The sequence below is a fragment of the Dermacentor andersoni genome, chromosome 11 (genome assembly GCF_023375885.2).
Source record: "Dermacentor andersoni chromosome 11, qqDerAnde1_hic_scaffold, whole genome shotgun sequence".
Taxonomy (NCBI): Eukaryota; Metazoa; Arthropoda; class Arachnida; order Ixodida; family Ixodidae; genus Dermacentor; species Dermacentor andersoni.
This window is the reverse complement of record NC_092824.1, coordinates 8146449-8165329: the sequence shown is the minus strand read 5'-3', so window position 1 is coordinate 8165329 and position 18881 is coordinate 8146449. Positions and strand designations below refer to the sequence as shown.

Below are 18881 nucleotides of genomic sequence, written 5' to 3'. Positions count from 1 at the left end.
AAGAAATATGCTCAAGTAAAACTCTTGCTTGGGCGAGTTGGTTCATGCTTGAAGTAGTAAAGGCAAGGCGCATGTAGTATAGTGTCGCCCCCTGTCAGATCTCTGTGTCATCGCACATGTATGTTTTGTAATAGCTTAGCTAGATGGCGCACCCCCCTTCTGTCATGTGACAAGCTTGGACCAATCGGGAGGTGCCATCTAGCAGGTGAAGCCTTTATAAGTAATAAACAGCCGCGGGTCGGCGGAGTCTTCGTTCCGGTTTTCATCGGGAGCAGTTAGCTCCGTGTCTCCTTCACTGCGCCGGCGCTAGCCGCGCGTTCGCCCGTCGGGGCCCCCCGCTTGCCTGCCGCTGCCGACACAACATCTTTTGGCGACGAAGATGGGATTCCCGCAGCGGTTCCGACCGAAGCCCCGGGACACCAACGAGCTTCGTAAGTGAAGCGACCCTTCCCGTGTCCGCACGGCAGGCAAACGCCGCCGACGCACTCGGCGTCGCGAGGCTTCCGAGCCTAGGCCTACTCGCCCCTTCGTTCGTCCTTGCCCCATTCCTGCGGCGAGCTCCGGCTTGCCTCCTGCACTGTCTCCTGCACGCTACCGGGCATGGCTTCTTTTACGGCGAACCTTCCAGTCTTTCTTGAATTGCCCGGGCCACCGTTAATTCCATGGCATCGATGGAAAAAAATTTTTCAGGCCCACCTCGAAGCGGCCGGCGGTGGCGACTGGACTGACGCGCGACGAGCGTCCGCGCTCGTCAGCGCTCTCGGGCGTGAGGGACAACGGAAGTACTTTGCAGACGAGGAGCAGGAAGCAGCAAGGCAGTTAACCAGCGTCAGCTTCAAGCGAAGCAGCAAGGCAGTCGACCGGCGCAGCGTCAACGTCAAGTGATGCGGTCCCGCCAGCGTCAGAGTTTCCGAGACTCTTGCAGCGGCTTGACCGGCTGTTCGCCGAGTCAACAAATGTCCTGGCGGAAAGGCACGAATTCACCAGTCGAAAGCAGTTCGAGGGAGAGGGATTCCTGGTATTCGTGACCGCATTGAAGGAGAAGGCGGTACAGTGCAACTTCGGCACAGCCTACAACGAGCGCGTCCGAGACCAGATAATACATGGCGTAGCGAACGTCAGCGTTCGCGAAAAGTTGCTGGCTCATGGCGAAACCCTGTCCTTGGACAAGGCAGAAGAAATTGGACGCTCGTTAGAAGCCTTGCATCGAGCGAACCGCGCGTTCGGCTCTGAAAATGTTCGAAGAATTGAAGCATCCCAGCTTGGCGTTCCGTCGACAGGTCAAGATGGCCGACTTCTTCCGGGGAGCCGCCAAGATGGCCGACGTAGTCCGGGAAGCCGCCAAGAGGGCCGACTTCTTCCGGGAAGCCGCCAAGAGGGCCGACTTCTTCCGGGAAGCCGCCGAGACCACGGCCTTCTTCCGAGAGGCCGCCGAGACCACGGCCTTCTTCCGAGAGGCCGCCGAGACGATGGACATTTCGCACATGGCTCCTCCGGGAACCGTGGTGCATGCGACCGGTGTGGCAGCGCGAAGCATATTGCAACGTACAGGAATTGTCCAGCAAGGAACCGGCGGTGCAACGCCTGCCACACGTTGGGCCATTTTGCATCGGTATGCCGAAAAACCCGTACTGTTCAACACGTCTCTTCCGCAGAGACGCTGTCTTCAACTTCCGCAGGGCAGCCGTCCGCGTCTGTCTTGACGGTAAGCGCTTTCGAAACTAAAAAAGATTTGGAAGTTCCGGTCGTAGTGAACGGCGTCTCCATGCGACTGCCGGTGGATACGGGAGCGTCTGTCTCAATGATGACTGTTGAAGATTTTGGAAAGCACTTTGGTCGACAGCACAGACTGTCACAAACAGTGGACTTGAAAAATTTCTCCAAGCAATGCATCGACATTCAAGGCCTGTTTCAAGCCACTGTCCAGTTTTTCCAAAAGTCATGCTCCGTCATGTTCCACGTAACGACTACAGGAACATCACTGCTGGGTTTAGATGCCATCCAACGCTTGGGCATACAGATCGACGGTACGTCGCTGACATGCCGTCTACCATCGCTTCCTTCAGTACAGAGCCCCACAGGTGTGCCTCCGGGTTTTGATCACCTTTCCAGTGACGAGTTGGGCCTCGTCAACAACTTTGTGCACCGAATTCATCGGCAGCAAGATGCGAAACCAGTATCTTCAAAGTTGCGCCGACTACCCCTGGCTCTCCGTGACCAGGTCACACATGAATGGCGACGTCTCGAGGACTGCGACGTCATCGAGCGCGTCGAGGCTACTGAGTGGGTGTCTCCACTCGTGGTGGTGCGCAAGAGGGATGGAACCATGCGGCTCTGTGTAGATCTGCGTGAACAGGACAGTCTTGTGTCTCAAGTTCAAGAAAGGGTCTTGCAGAAACAGTCGCAGACTAAACCGTACGTAGACAAACGTAGAGGTGCTCAGGCAACTCGTATCAAGGTGGGAGACACCGTCAGAATAAGATTTAACAGGAAAGGAATTTTTAAGTATAGTAAACCTCGTACAGTTAAGGCCCAGGTAGGACCATCCTCTTTTGTACTCAGTGATGGGAAGACGTGGAATGCGTCTAAGTTAACCACAGTAGTAGATAATTCAAAACATAGTACATTGTCCACAACGGATAAAGATTTTTTGTACTCGTATTCAAACCTGGATAGTCATTCCGATGACTCGTCTGTAGTGACATCGTCCTTTCATAGGCATCAGTTAAGTAGTTCGTCTGGCTGTATCACTTCAGAGTCTGCACAGTCAGCAGTCGTCTCTGATTCCGTGGAGGAATCAGCAGCCTCCCAGGACTTGTTGGGACTTCGAGAGGAGCCTCCTGGGCAACCCTCTCCAGCTTTGAGCGATAACCACATTCAATTGTCCAACCAGGGGGAGGTAAATAATAGTGGGACGACTGGGTCTTTAAAGTCGACCGATACGCGTCGCAACCCCCAAAGTTCTTCTGAGGTATGCACGCGTCCTTATCGTGACAGAAAACGGCCTCCGTGGCTCGATGATTTTGTTTTTGTAGTGTAGAGCGTATTTCCGTCTTCGAAATGCCACGGCTAAGGGCCTCGTTGTGACATTTAGCAGACAGTCCACATGTTTCATTAACACAGGTATAAAAGGTGCTCCTTGTTGCGGTGCAGTGAGTTTTGTGCAGTGTTCCTTGTCAGACTTTGTTTGAGTGACTGCCTGTGTTTTGGTGCCCAAGACTGGTGCACGTGTATGTGAACTTGGGCAGGGACGGACTGAAATTGTTGTGGACTTAAGTGCGTGCCTTGTGTGCATCTGGTGCACGTGGGGGGGAACGAACTGAAATTGCCTTTGGACTTAAGTGCGCGTCTTGTGTGCGCGTTTCACTGTATGCTCGCTTTGTTTCCAGGGGGGGATGATGTAGTATAGTGTCGCCCCCTGTCAGATCTCTGTGTCATCGCACATGTATGTTTTGTAATAGCTTAGCTAGATGGCGCACCCCCCTTCTGTCATGTGACAAGCTTGGACCAATCGGGAGGTGCCATCTAGCAGGTGAAGCCTTTATAAGTAATAAACAGCCGCGGGTCGGCGGAGTCTTCGTTCCGGTTTTCATCGGGAGCAGTTAGCTCCGTGTCTCCTTCACTGCGCCGGCGCTAGCCGCGCGTTCGCCCGTCGGGGCCCCCCGCTTGCCTGCCGCTGCCGACACAACAGCGCAGAAGACCAGGACTCAAGAAGAAGAACACAAACGACAGGACCGGTGCCACTCGAGACTGGCAAGCTGAGACGGCGATCAGGTTGACGCACAAAATGGCAGGATCGGTGCGAAAGCTTTGTTGAAATCGACGATGTGATGCGCCATGTGAGGCAATGACAATGCTCAACCCTCTCAGAGGTTATAAAATATGGCGCACAACGCCTCGAGCAAATACATCTCCCTTTGCGTTTTGTGTACGACGCAGATAAACAGCAGTGGTGCATACAAGGTAACATATAACATCAACTCACCATTCTTGTGTTGGGCAAAACGTTGAAGAAAGTAAACATTCGCCGTCAACATCACCGCTAATTATCGTCGATCAAAGCAAACAGCACAGAAAGCTTCGCTTACATCTATTCCCACAGTGTTTGGGATCTGCATAATTTTTTTTTTAGTTTGAATTCGTGGTAATTTTTTTCTTATTGAAATATACATAGGGCTTTGTCAGGACCAACAGAGCAGTTCGATTTACCTTATTTACTTGAATCTAATGCACACTTTTTTTCAGATAAGACAGGTCGAAAAATTGCGTGCGTGCTAGAATCGAGTACGACCCAAAATCTGCATTGCCGTATCTCTATCGGCATTTCAATATGGCCGCCTCACACGCACTTTGAGCCTAGCTGCCATAGCTTCCTCCATGTTCTGTAGTATGTGTGCTTAGGTTAGTGCACTGTCCATTTTCCCAGCCTTCCTGTTTTCCAAATTTGCTCTATCAGCATGGAAGTGCCGACTGCAACGACATGTCAAGTTAATCACGATGCCGCAATTAAAAGAAAAGTGATCACGTATGCGGAGGTGGACGGAAATGGGGCCGCATCACGAGCGTTCGGAGTTCCCAAAACTTGCGTGCAGGGCTGGCGCAAACAGGAGAAGCTTTCTACTCCGGCGGCTGCTCCGTACGGCGCGGCTGTGCGGTCCCTAGCTTGAAAGCGATCTGCGATGGAGACAGTCTATGTATCTAATTATATTAAATTATGGGGTTTTACGTGCCAAAACCACTTTCTGATTATGAGGCACACCGTAGTGGAGGACTCCGGAAATTTCGACCACCTGGGGTTCTTTAACGTGCACCCAAATTGAAGTACACGGGTGTTTTTGCATTTTGCCTCCATTGAAATGCGGTTGCCGTGGCCGAGATTCGATCCTGTGACCTCGTGCTCAGCAGCCCAACACCATAGCCACTGAGCAACCACGGTGGGTTCTACGTATCTAGGCGTACGGTACTGTGTTCTCGTCGTTTCGTTTGCGTTGAAGCGAGAGGCCGCACAAAGGTCAATTCACTCGCTCCTGCTACCGCACTTCCCCACTCCAGCATTTTGATAAAGAGCTTCCGCGGTCATTGCATGAGACATGTTCATGTTTACTTGTACACTCGTGACACCATGCTTGTTAATTTAGTTAGTAAGTGAATGTTTAAAGGTCTATACGGCCAACAAAACTACTATCCTTACTTTACTACTATCCTTACTTTTCGTATAGCTCTCTACTAATTTGCTATTGCAATCGATGCTTTGCCTTTTAGGCGAAACGGTGACTTTTTAAATTTTTTGCAGCTTTAGTGTATTGCGAGTAAATCTTTGTTTTTCCAAATGAGGGAAAGTTGTATACCTGTATGAAAGATTTAGCTGGGCGGTACTGTAAAGGACTTTTCTTTCTTTAGGTTGCGGCAAACAGGATCATATTACAATCTAGAGTGTGTTAGTCGAGTAAATACCATATCCATCATTTCAAAATATGAGCTTTTGAATTATCAGGAATTGTTTTTCTTATCACTTCACTGATTCTTTTGCTTATTTTGATGCTGATGATATTTATCCTTCTTGACCCATTAGCTCTTTTGTTACCACTAGAAATGTGTTCATTTTCGGTGCTATTAACCCTTTGAAGGTTTTAGCCGTACATGTACGGCGGCGGTTTTCTGTCCCACAATGTCTTTGCCGTACGGGTACGGTTCCGACCCTCCGTTTGAAATTTCCCACCATAATGACGATGCATTCTCACCGGGAGGTGCTGCCACCTCTTAGCACTTACAAGATGCGTTTGAAATTGCTGCTACCTTTTGGGGAGATAAACAGAACTGATTGCTAGCTTCAGCGCGTCGCTCAGACTGCGGCAACGCCCCTTTGGCGGTTTTGGTTTCGCCGCGTGATCGCAACGGAGGCGTGCGAAACGAATTTTTTTTTTGTCGGCACTCTCTTGCAGGGCGGTGGAAGTTGATTTCTATCTTGATTGTGGCTGCTCTTAGCTTGTTTATCACCACTGCTCACGAGGTATTCTCGCTCTCTGCGGCAACGCGCTTACGCGAGAGGGTGCCTCAGACCTCTGCCCAAGGCAGCCACACGCAGAGATGTCGTGTGCGCCAACACAACTCCTCGCTCCAAGAGAACAGACACGCATTTTAGGTGTGTCTGTGTGTAGACCCGTGTTTCAAGGTGCTGTGCGTAGACCCGTGTTTCAAGGAGTACCACGCTCGGAAATACTATTGAACATTTGGCAGTTCTGAGTGATGCCGACACCAAAATACTGTTCCTAATTATTTTTTTACTATTTATTCCCGACTTTATACATTTTGTACATTCAAGATCCGCAATAAAGTAATTTGACCACCTGGGAAAGTTTTTTTCAAAATAATTCGACCCTCAAAGGGTTAAGTTTTAATGCTTTATTTCAAGATGTAGTAGTCGCAACGTATACTCCAACACATAGTATTCTAGCCTGATCACTGGTGTTTTGAATGGATGTGAAACAGTAGTAATTGCGCAGACAGTTATTGAAAATTCTTATGTGAAACTTCCATGAAGCACCTCAAGGAACAAAAATGAGTAAGAATTTGCTTTTTTTAAATATAACTACTGAGAGTGAAAAATAAATCTGAAATATGCACCTGGCTTCTAGTTCCCAACTTTTGTAAGTGAGATCGTGAAAAGGGTTATGAAGCTTTGTTGGTGTCAATACTAGCCATAATAAAGCATGTGCTATGCGGGAAAGCAGAAGGTTAGCAAATGTGAAAACTGGCAAGTTCCTGTTGTATAGGGAGCATTTGTTTTCAGTAGATGCTGCAATTGCCTGGTTTGTTTTTTACTGCGTTCTCTAGGCTTGCAAAGGCTTCGTTGTCAAGTCAGGGAGCATGCAGGAGCTCCCTCATGCTTGATTATTGCATTCGATCAGCCTTCCTGTGCGAGCAAGGTGGTCCAATATGTGTTCAGCTGGTGCAGCAGCCTCCACATGCTTTGCTGAGTTCCTGTACAATGCTGGGCAGTAATACTGAGTGTAGCACAGGATTGTACACTAATGAATAGCGCCACTTGCACAGGCGATGTTCAAAATGCAAGAGTTTTGACAGCTAGTCCAGCTTCGGTGGAAGGTCAGTCTGGAATCAACTGCATGGTCTTGTGGGAGTGAGGACCCTACACAACGGGAAGGATTGCTTGTAATAATTTATATATACGCTGTGAAAACTCTGATGGGTGAAAGTGACTCGTGGTGGGCAAAGTAAAGTTTCATTTCCTATTAGCCAAACACAATTATCAAAATAACATGCACTCATAAGCATCTACCGCAGTTTGAGATATTGTTAAAGCAGCCTAAGATGTCAGATTGGAAAATTAGACAACCCGACAGAAGCTTCTGTGTCTTTGCTGTTGCTGTCGTTTAAAAATTATGTTGTCGAGTTGACCAAAGTGCAAATTTTGTGTCGTTTTATTGAGAAAGTGCTGCAAGCACTGGATGCTAGCTTCAGTGATACCTCCAGTCAAAGCTGTATTTTTCCAGACTACCTGAACTGCCCAAAATTGTCATATTTGACAAATAGTTAAAGTTCAGTCATCATTTCAGATGATGCATGAAATCGCTAGTGGAAGGATTCTAACAGAAATGTTTATCAGGGTGTAGAAAAACTTTCGGTGAAATTGATCAATTTCTAAAGGAACTGTAACTAAAGAGTTATTAACTGCTGAGCCCAAACTGTGCTTGTGTTGGTTGTTTTGTACCACCATTGCCAAAGGCGAGCTCTGCTCGTCCAGGCCACAGCTTCTGTGCCAGAGACGAGCCTTGCTCATTACTCAGTTTACATCGTGCATTTGAGGTTTCACACTTGAACACGTTCCCAAATGCTTCGAGTTCCTTTCATTATCCTCATCTATACAGATAACTATGCTCAAAACCTAAACGTGTGCTGAGGGAAAGTCTCTCTTTCCAAACAGATTTAATTATTAATTTCGGTGAGACAGAGGGATTAACTGCATGTGTAATATCTTTATAGAACCTGGAAATAATATGAAGTAATTTGCCCCTATAAAACAAAGTAGTGAATTTTGTTCACTTTTCCACTAAAGAAATTGGGAAGTAAGGGGTTAATGTTCACATGTTTCACATGTGTAATAACAAGATGTCCCATTTCAGTAATGTACTGTGGAACATCTTTCATCTTTCTCTGTACTACTCTACAATGTAAATATAGTTGAACCACCTTATAACAATATTCAAATGCCAAGAAAATCGCATGGTTATAACCTTGTTGTGCAAAAAAAAAAAAAGCTGAGAGGACAGACATTGAAACATTTTAGTTTGACAGGAAGAATTAGTCAAAACTACTGTAACATGATGCAATGCTACATGTGCCATGCAGGGCGCGCGGCACAAAGGCAGATGTAGCAAAGCATTCATTTTCCTTTCGGCAGACGCACCCAGTAGCCTGATGCAATTGTTATAACTGAAAACATGGTATGCCACCGTTGTAGTAAGAGGTTTATTTTACAGGGTGTCTACCAGCCGGACAAACCGGCAATTCTCAGGGATATTAAAAGTCTGGAAATACTCAGGGAAAACTCAGGGAATTTGTGCTTCTATCAGGGAAAATTAGCTGTAATTTTATTGAAAGGGAACGAAAGTCACAGTAATTCTGGCTTGCGTAACAGAGAGGGATCATAACGAATTGCCTTTTGACGCCATGTCGTCGGCTGGAGGAGTTGCCAGTGTGCAGTCGATGGCCGACTTTCCGGACGCCTTACGGCTCCGCGACGCCATCATGTACCCCATAGAGTCAATGTCTAAGAACGTCTGAAATTTCGGGACCGCAGGTTCAAAACGGCATTAATCAAAGCCACCACTGTCACCGTTCTGATTACCTTGCCGCCGTGGTAAACGCTAGGCCTAGCTGCTTCAACATTAATTATTAAGCTTCTTGCCGTTCGGCGCCGTGTTTTTCATTGAAAGAATTCGCTGCTGTAAGCAATGGCACCGACTCCGTCTTTGTGGTCCTCGCGATTGGCTTCGAAACTCGGAAAGTACAGCGCGTTGCATAATGCCGGTTCCCAAAAGTCAGCTTTGCCTCAATACTGAATTGTTACGCGGTGAAGCATAAGCGTGGGAAGGGGAAATTGTCAAGGGACACAGTATCTATTCCTTAATTATACACGTGCCCATCCGCCATCTCCTGTCACAGTACAAGCACCGATATGCCTAATAAGCGTGCTGGTAGGCCTTTTCAGATGTGCCTGTGGCGATTTCAGCCTTTAAGGGCAGTAAAAGACATGCATTCATTTTTTCGGACTGCCCAATTTTACGGACGTTTTCGTGGCCCTTAGGGAGTCCGAAAAATCGTACATTGACTTTACAGCTGACGAAGAGAATGCTTCAAATGGTCCGTGGGGCGAACGCGCGGTGGAAGGAGGACGAGAACAGAAAGGACCTAAGCAGTGAGAAGTGAACGGGAAAGGAAGCCTGTTGCTGATGCCGGAATGCAAGTGTCCCTCATCCAAGCCGAGATAAGCTCTTTAAAGTAGCAAAATGTAACACTGAGGCATTGTGCTTCGGCTGAGAGTATGTCAGGAGAGTTGAGGTTGACACACCAGCTGTTGAGAATCTCATTTATGACAAAGTTCGGGCCTCACACCAATGAGCTTGCTATAAATTGATAAAAGTAGCTCATATCACCTTCAGTCATGGCGCCCGCATTTGTAGACGCGACCTGTTTTTGCCATTTCTATGCAGTGATAGCAAGGGAATAGAGCATGAACATTAGGATTACGGCAAATTGAAGATTCTGATAACCTAAATTACTTCCATTTTGCTTCTGAGTGATATGTATCGTTACAGAGTATCACTTTGGCGTCACTCTACCATGTTTTATGTGACGCTTAATGTGGGGCGTGTTGGTAGCAACCTTGAAAAATATTTTTTTTTTTCTTTCAGAAATGCTTGAAGCTGACGAAAAACTTGTGCATGTAATTCGAGCGGGGGATTTAATCATTTCCATGAAGAAACGTAGCATGACTTACTTTACAATATCCAAATATTTAGTTACTCTGTAACTATAATGACTCATCATAAAATGCTCAAAGAGTCGTTCTATCACCTTGATTTGCTTTCAGTGGAGTCTCAAGCACCACCTATGTTTCATACATATGTATCGACAGTCGATCATAATTTGCAACTGAAGTAGATATTCGAAAACATTTGTTTATGTGTGCATCTCATTTTTATTCGTATTTAAATATGTTCCATTCAATTTGCAATGAGTTTACCATTTTTTCGAATATATTTTATTCGCTGTGCATTTTACTAACCCCTTAATTCAGGTTAAAAAAATTAAAAAATTATACTGCCTACTATTCAAACTGGATTAAGTCATTTTTTTAGCATGCTTACTAGAGAGTGACAGTGTCGGGCGACATAATGTCAGCCTGTCTCGACGTAAAAAAAGTTCTGTGTCACACAGGGAATTTTGCAAAGGCAATCAGGGAAAACCTGTAAAACTTGGGGAATTTGGGAATGTGTATTGGTAGACACCCTGTTCTACCATAGAACGCATACAAAAGTTGACGGTGCATTGGCTATTGTTATGTCTGATATATTGTTAAAACCGTTGTGATATGTGGGATTGACTGTATCTAGAAAAGACAACTAAAATACTACTACTGCTACCAGGATGACACGCACGACAAAAGCTCGAGAACGTCGTGGGGAAGAAGCTGCTTCAGCAGAGGATGCCAGCATGGCACCACCACGTCCGGAAGCTGACGAAGGAGGCGAGAGCTCGGATGAGGGCGAAGGGGACGGTGACACGGTTGCCCACCAGGCTGCAGCACGCCATGCCCAGGAGCGGGAATACGAGGAAGCCGAGGAAGAGGAACGCGTCGCTGTTGAATCTGGTGGGTGTTCAGTGCATAACAGCTCTTTGAAAATGTCATGTACGCACTGCCTTGAGGCATTCTTTGAGGAACCCGATGGCAATCCTAATGCGCACTTGATTTTCGTTGGTTGCAGCGACCACTTTGAGAGATACTACTATCATTTTCGTGAGACTGCATTGGCCTTATCGAAGTATGCGGCTGATATTGTTCCTGTCACTGTGCGCAGTTAGCACGCTTGGCGCAGTGCTGAAACGCTTACGGCTGTACACACAAATGCATCCAGTGATGAATTGCTTGAACTCTAGCGAAAGTGATTAACCGAGAATAATGCTCCAAATCGTAGTCAAGCGCAATATGAACCCATGGCAACCTTCAGGAAAATGCACTCTGTTGCCATCTGGTAATGGAGATGATGCGGTGTCTTATGACTTTGAGGGTAGGCTGTTGTGAATTCCGCAAATGCGTTTTCGATTTAGTTTTAACATGCAGGTGATTTTTGGACTCATTTTCTCAGAGAAAAGGTGTGCGTTGGTTTCGAGTAAATACGGTATAGAGATGGTGGGATGCCAAAATGGTATCGAAATGTCAAAAAAGGTGAGGAATGCCAAAATGTATTGTTGGGCTGGTTAGTTGAGCCACAGCGAAGGTGAAATCGTAGAGTGTCTGCCTCATATGCCGGTAGTACTGGGTTTGAATTCTGCTGCCACCAAAAACCCACCATTCTTTTTTTTTCGAATGGGTAGAGATGTACTATGACTTGGCTCTTAATTATAGGGTTCTCATGTCAAAAGGGGGCCTCATAGAGATTGGCAAAGGTCTCTGAGTGCCCCTTGCTTGCGTCGCCACTGTGGGAGGCAGACGAGTGTTGCTGTCATGTCTGTACCAGTAAAATGGGTATACAAGCTTTCTCCTGGCTGCTCGGCAACTACGGGAGTTCCAGATTGCAAACTGCAAGTGAAGCGTGAAAATTGGGGACAGACAGAGGGTACAACACACTTGCTATCTCTCCTTGTTTTTTGCAATTCACTTGCAGTATGTCGTACCAACGAGGTAGAATATCTACCCTTCTCAAGTTCCAGATGCTTGAAAGGACAATCACCTTATGGGAAGATGGCGGCTTGGGACCGCCAGACTCCTTTTATTTAACTGCAGCAGTGGTGAAATGGTAGTGCTTCCACATCGTATGTGGGAGGGGCTGGGTTTGAATCCGGTGCCACCAAAACCCTGGTGCCACCAAAATCCGGTGCCACCAAAAGGCAGACGTGCGCTGCCACCGAGTATCTACCGGTAAAATAAGCACAAGTGCTCTTCTGGCCTGGTGCTTCGCAACTATGGGAGTTTTAGATGCTTGAAGGGACACCCACCTATTAGGAAGATGGTGGCATGGGACCGCCAGTCTCTTTATGAGAGTTGTTAAGTGTTAAGTTTTAATGAAATTATGCGGGCTGTACGTAATTAAATGAAAACACAAGGTCTGTTAGAAAAGTATCCGACCTAATTTTTTTTTGCGAGCACCTGATGGATATGAAGAAACGTGCTTGTGTCAGCTGACCTTGAACCTTCATGCGCATGCGAGAATTTCAGTCGCTGGGACGCAGCGTTTCAGTGAGGCAGTGCGCAGTACCCTCATCGGTTTTTTATTGCAAAGGAAATGGCGGAGCGACTGGAGCAGTGCTACTGCATCAAATTTTGCCAGAAACTGGGCGACAGCCAAGTGGAAACTATTCTGGAGATTCATACGGCTTTTGGTGATGATGCTATGAGCAGCACACAGATTAAGGGGTGGTACAACCGGTTTAAAGACGGCCACACATCGGTGGAGAGCGAGCCACGCTCCGGTCGGCCATCAACATGCCGAAATGACCATGTCATTGCCGAAGTGAACACTGTGGTGATGCGGGACTGTCGTGTGACTATCTGAGAAATTGCGGAAGAGGTGGGCATCAGCACTTATTCTGCACATTCTGTTATAACCGAAGATTTGGCCACAAAGAGAGTTGCGGCGAAATTCATGCCGAAGCTGCTCATGGTGGAGCAAAAGCAACTTCGTATTGAAGCCTCATAGGACAAGCTGGATTCCACAAACAGTGACCCCGACTTCATGAACACCATAATCACTGGTGACGAGTCTTGGGTGGTACGACCCGGAAACCAAATCCCAGTCGCCACAGTGGAAGCATTTCACGTCACCAAGACCACAGAAGACCCACCAAGTGCGCAGCAACGTCAAAGTGATGCTGACTGCTTTCTTTGACTTCCGTGGTGTGGCACACCACGAGTACGCACCACAGGGTCAAACAATCACCAAAGAGTGCTACAGGGATGTCGTCCGTCACTTACGCGATGCTGTGCGGCGCAAGAGACCGGAGTTGTGGTCAACAGGAAATTGGCGCATCCATCACGACAATGCTTCTGCACCTTCCTCGCACTTGATTCAGACCTTTTTTGGCGAAAGACCAGACTCCTGCAGTTCAACAGGCTCCTTACTCTCCTGATTGGCCCCCTGCAACTTCTGGCTGTTTCCCAAAATCAAGAGGCCATTGAAAGGAGCGCGATTTCAGACAAGGGAGGACATTATGGCTACGACAGCTGAGCTAAACTCTATTCCAAAAGAGGCCTTCTCGGCATGTTTCCAGCAATGGCAGCACCGCTGGGAGAAGTGTGTGGAGTCCCAAGGATACTAATTTGAGGGTGATTAGGTTTCCAACACTCCAATTATGCCAGTTTTTTTTCTTCGGCCAAAGGTCGGATACTTTTCTAACAGACTTCGTAATTGTGTATATACATTATATACATAAATTCGTGGTCTGCACCATGTTTCGCTGCTTAGCGAAGATGCTCCTGTTCCGTATGACGCTTATTTCGGGACTAGGTGTCCTTGATACTGAGTGCACACTTTGTAGCCATTTTGCTTGCGCGTGTTTACGAGCTGCTTCTGCATACGTGGCCAGCAGGCTGTAGATGCCAGCTCCAAGTGCTCTCTTCAGGCTATGGACGATCATAACGTTTACGCTATCACAGCCCAGCACGTGACCCCCACAGTCCAGCACCTGCATTTTTGTCGCATAGGAAAGCAAGCAGAGCACGTGCCATATGCACAAACTACGCATCCCGGCCAGAAGTGCCGCCGGCTGGGATGTGCGGAGGCGAGCTCCATCTGGTAATTTTGCGAGAAATCCAGCAGTGCATGTGAGCACAACCAGGGGGCAAGCGCCATCTGGCGGTGTTGCAAGAAAGCCAGCGGCATGCGCAGCAAGGTCATAACAACAGGAGCAGCACCTGAAAATTCAGGAGAAGAGGCAAAGAAAGCTTTGCTTTAAAATTTCCCTTCAAATTCCTACAGAAATACATGCAGCCATTAGTACTTTGTCTTAACGAAGCAAGGCTTCTCTGCCAACAGATCTACAGAATCATTCTCATGGGGACCGAGGTGTGCCCCGGCACTTTTGTGTGGGCATTTGCCTATTCTGTCGTCCCTATGTTTCTGCCTTTTCACCCACGACGTTTGTCAGGGGTGGCTTTTTCGCCTTACTGGTTTTCAGCTATGGCACTTCGTGCTGCCAGTAGCGGTGGCGTGATTGGTGCAATCAGCAGAGCGAGCATAAGAGAGACCTCACCGGGACAGCACAGGGTCATACACATTTTTCCTCTCGTCCACCAGCTCCTTCGCTTGTGCATTGCTTGTAGTGGAGCTCATCTGCGGTGCCTTACACCTACAGCGGGCACATACCTTGCACTGATTCTTTTCCCAATGTTAAGCCGAAGAGCAGCGCCTATTGCTCGTGTGTGGTGTTAAGAACAGCCAGCTGCAGTACAAAGTTTTGCCAACCCGTTGCGACTGTGGAAGCAACATCTCGGGAGCATCGCCGCCAACCTCTAGCCACAGCGTGACTAAATCGACTTTGTGTCGGGAAACACGACGCGCATCCCCCACTCTCCGTCGCTTCAACTAGGATGCGTTCGATGAAGCAGGCTTTGTGCTGAAACCGCCGCCAACCTCTAGCCTCATTGCCGTTGTGACGGAACGAGTTCGGCGGGCCAACTATTGTTCCCAAACTCCCCAACGTGGACCTGATCTGCTACGGGTGCGCGAGTTGCCGCGGGAACGCCGTTTTGCGCTGCTTCCCACGCACCGACCAAGACGCAAGACAACGCGCTACCCGGAACGGCTCCGAGTTCTACGCCCCCCCTCTGACGTCGGCTCCAGACCTTCGCACCTGTGTGTATGCGTGTGTGCATGTGTGTGTGTAGACCGTCCTGCGGGGAGGCGGCTAGTTTGTGATGACTAAATGAACATTCGCATCACCTTGTGTCAGGAGAGGACCGAGTGTTTAAAAAACGCTGTTGCGCGGTGGCTCAGGACACTCTCTCTCAAGCAGTCATGTTAGACTGATGTACTTTCCCAAACAGTCATGTTAGACTGATATAAATACTGTAAATAAACCCATATTCCTCATTCTCGATGAGAAGCAGTCCTTCCCTTCATCAACGTCCTCAGCGTAGATAAGTTGGACGACGGCATGGGCCAGCTACCTAGAATTCATGCCGGACTCCAATCTTGTCAACGGATCACGAGCGATGGGATTGAGCCCCCAATCATAACAGTGGTCATACTACGCCGAGCTACACTTACTGGAGACCAAGTTGACAGATGTTGCTCTAGCTCTTGCAAGCGGGCTCATCTGCTATTGCGAGAGTCGGCAGCATAGCCAGGGGGACACTTTTCCCTTAGCGACGTGTCATGGGAAGCCATCTTCCCACAGCGACATGCTAGCGGTACCCTTTTCTGTATTTGGCCCGTGGCACAGGAGCCTCTTTGCATCCGCCACCTGCCCGGGACCAGGTGTTGTACAGTGTTGGGAATTGCTGGAGACAAATAAACCTGTTTTCGTTAACTTGGGTCAATGAACTGTGTTTTCCTACTGCCCAACGGCTTGCTCGATTGCATGAGGCGACGGCTGATGTGGCCCTGAGGCTTGCTAAGCCTGGACCTATGGTGGTCGGTATTTCTATGAGTTACAGACCCTACCTTCTTACAAAGCAAAAGGTAGCTGGACATTTTGCAGACACTATTTGCTTGAAAACTGTGTTGCATGCTGCCATCGGCATCAATTCAAAGGTCCTGCATCTAGCACAATCTCGCAAAAGCGCCAAGCATCATCCACCTTGACTCTGAACAAGGCATGCGGCAACACATCTTACATACATAAAAAACTCTGAAGAATTGGTTATGACAAAAAACAATAACAAAAAAAACAACAGATAAGTGACGAATGTTAAAAAAAGCAAGGCATCCTAAAATTTAGCCAGTGACAATTTTTTATCATGTACACAATCACCGAACAGTCAGACAGGCCACTGTAATGGTACCACAGCGTAGCCATTTTAATTGTAAATATTTCTAGTCAAGGTCATGCATGCCTATAACAAAGTAACTGTTGTGCTCCTTCAACTTCATTAAAACGAGTTTGGACTCCAGTACAGTTTGGCGCTCGTTACAACAGACCTGCGTACAACAGACTTTCGGATATAACGGATCTTATTTCAGCCTTATTTTGCTCTACCTATTTTATTAATGCAACAAAGTTCGCTTTTAATGGACCGCGCTACAATGGAATATCAGCTACAGTAGACGAAATTAGCGGCAATTTTTGTAAATATCGGGCGTATAAAATGGACTTTTGCCGTGTCAACACAGGCGACAACTGACTTGTGAGGGTTAGCTGATGATCGCGGCTCAATATCGCGTGCGCGATGGAGGAAGGTGAGGCCGAAGCGTGCCGTCTTTCGTTTGCGAGGTACGGGGAGGTCGGGGTGAGGGGAGTCCTACTCAGGTGTTTGTTGCTTACGGCCGCCGGCTGCATGGGTGCCATATCTTGAGTGTAATCTGCGATGTGGACAAAGTACGTGCCCACACGAGTGCCGTAGCTTGAAAGCGGTCTGCAATGTGGACAAAATGCACCCAGTGCTGGTAGCTTCACGTGCGCTGTGCTTTCGACGTTCGCATTGAAACGAGTAGGAGCACGAAGGTCAATTCGCTCGCTGCTACCTCACTTCCTCACTCCGTTTTGACAACTTTTCACGGTCATCGAGTGAGATGTGTTCATGTTTTCCTGTGTGCGCATGACATCATGCTTGTTAATGTGGTTAGTAAGTGAATGTTTCCAACTTTATACGGCCGATAAAACTACTATCCTTACTTCGCATAGCTGTCTACTAATATGCTTTCACAAACGATGCTTCGCCTCTTGGATGAAACAGCGATTTTTGTTTGTTTTTTACTTTGGACATTTGTCACTCACTCTTTGCAATAATGTTGTTACACATTGTGACTAAAGTTTCGGAAGTGAGGCGCTTTGGATATTACAGACTTTGAATAAAACTGACATTTTTTGTCAGGATTGTCAGGGTCTGTTCTAACGAGAGTCCACTGTATATATTTGAGTTTGTATAATTATGACACTCTTGTCCAGCAACTAAGCAAGTTGCTGGACACATTAAAGAAATGTTGCTGGACCCTTTTAATGATAATTAGGATCATGGTGAAAAATACTCATTATTTAGAGGTCACACGTTGATACTCATCGAGACCCATCCAAGTTTAGAAATACCAGTGTCACATGGGCACTTTCAATCATAATGGAGCCTGATCAGGATCGAATTTCTCAATTTTGATTAATTCCTTCGCACAAGCTGCAGAAGCAGCCATCCGTGATTGAGAAATTTGGTTATGATTGGGCTTGATTGCAATCAAAAATGCATCATGTGAACAGGATAAAACAGTTTTAGTGCTTCCATACGGGATATGGTTGCACTGGCGGATCTAGATTTGGGCCTTTGAAGCTTTCCACCCCCGTAACTTCAGATAAACCTGCACTTCAGCGCTGGTAAAGTGAGCAGTGAACCCCCCTTCCTGATGCCGCTGCATGGTTCAGTAAATATTTTAACTGCATAGTTTTGTACACAGGGGCATTCCTGTGTCTTCAATAAGTGCTATGGATCAAGAGTCAAACTTAACTCTAATACACTTCTGCATTTGTTATTGCTCACTTTGCAATCTCCTGTCCTTTCTTAAAATGTTTGCAGTTACATGGCTTTATGGCTTTCTTGTTGTCTGCCAGGCATTGCCAGTCGAAGGCATGGCAGTAACTATAGCACGCTTAAATAAATCCTGTACTTTGATGTCTTTTCTTTTTTGATAACAAAAGTATCATCATCATCAATCTAACTGAAGAAAGAAATTAAGTCTGAAGCATTCAGTTCGTCTTCCTCTGGTGCTTTACAACCACAAGCGAAAAGACAATGATGCCAAGGAAATCATCGGGGACACTAGCTGTTCTTTCCAATCAAAATGTTGAGATAGTAAGGGAATAGGGAAATTAAACAACAAACCAGTACTTGTTGCACAAGTTATGACTAAACCTTTTGGGCTGAACAAGACCTTGAATGCAGGTTAATTCTAACATATTTTCTTTTGTAGCTCTACGAAGAGCCAAGATAATTTGGCTTGCAGTCTCAGCTTTCCCTGGTTTTCTTTCTGTGCTACAGACGAAGAGTTGCTTGATGGTGCTGAGAACGTGCCAGCTACTGAACGTGCTCTGCCGTCAGCCGAAGAGGGCGCCACATCCGATGACATCCTCGTCTCACTCCAGGAGGTCGTTCGTGATGAGAAGGCCGAGAAGCTGAAGCAAGCCAGGATTTTTGTAAGTCCCACACTTGCTCTTTATTTATTTATTTTGTTTATTGTACCTTCATCGCAGAATCATTACAGAGGGGAGCGGTAAAAAGAGAAAAAAAAAGTCATTTCTGTGAAAAGATACACCAACATAAAGTTATATAATGTATCAATACTGTACAGATACAATACTTTAATCATCACATCAACTCATCAATACAAACAATCGAACTATATAAAACAATATATAAACTCACAATATGATACAGGTAGGCACAAGCAAACAAGAAGAAACAACGAACAAACATGAGGTAAAGAACTAGTTAGTTACTG

General features: G+C 46.9%; 2 protein-coding genes across 2 annotated transcripts in view; both read left to right on the top strand.

Annotated features, from left to right (window-relative positions):
- Nucleotides 1–18881, top strand: part of Polr1A (RNA polymerase I subunit RpI1) — a 329206-nt gene that overhangs the window by 262094 nt on the left and 48231 nt on the right. Inside the window, exons 25-26 of the mRNA XM_050167857.3 lie at nucleotides 10668–10891; nucleotides 18422–18576. Coding sequence (XP_050023814.2) covers nucleotides 10668–10891; nucleotides 18422–18576 — 379 coding nt within the window. The remainder of the gene's footprint in view (nucleotides 1–10667; nucleotides 10892–18421; nucleotides 18577–18881) is intronic.
- LOC140214189 (uncharacterized) lies at nucleotides 78–3592 on the top strand. Its single transcript, XM_072285552.1, has 2 exons — nucleotides 78–431; nucleotides 691–3592. The coding sequence occupies exon 2, from the start codon at nucleotides 1766–1768 to the stop codon at nucleotides 3038–3040; it is 1275 nt and encodes a 424-aa protein (XP_072141653.1). The 5' UTR covers nucleotides 78–431; nucleotides 691–1765; the 3' UTR covers nucleotides 3041–3592.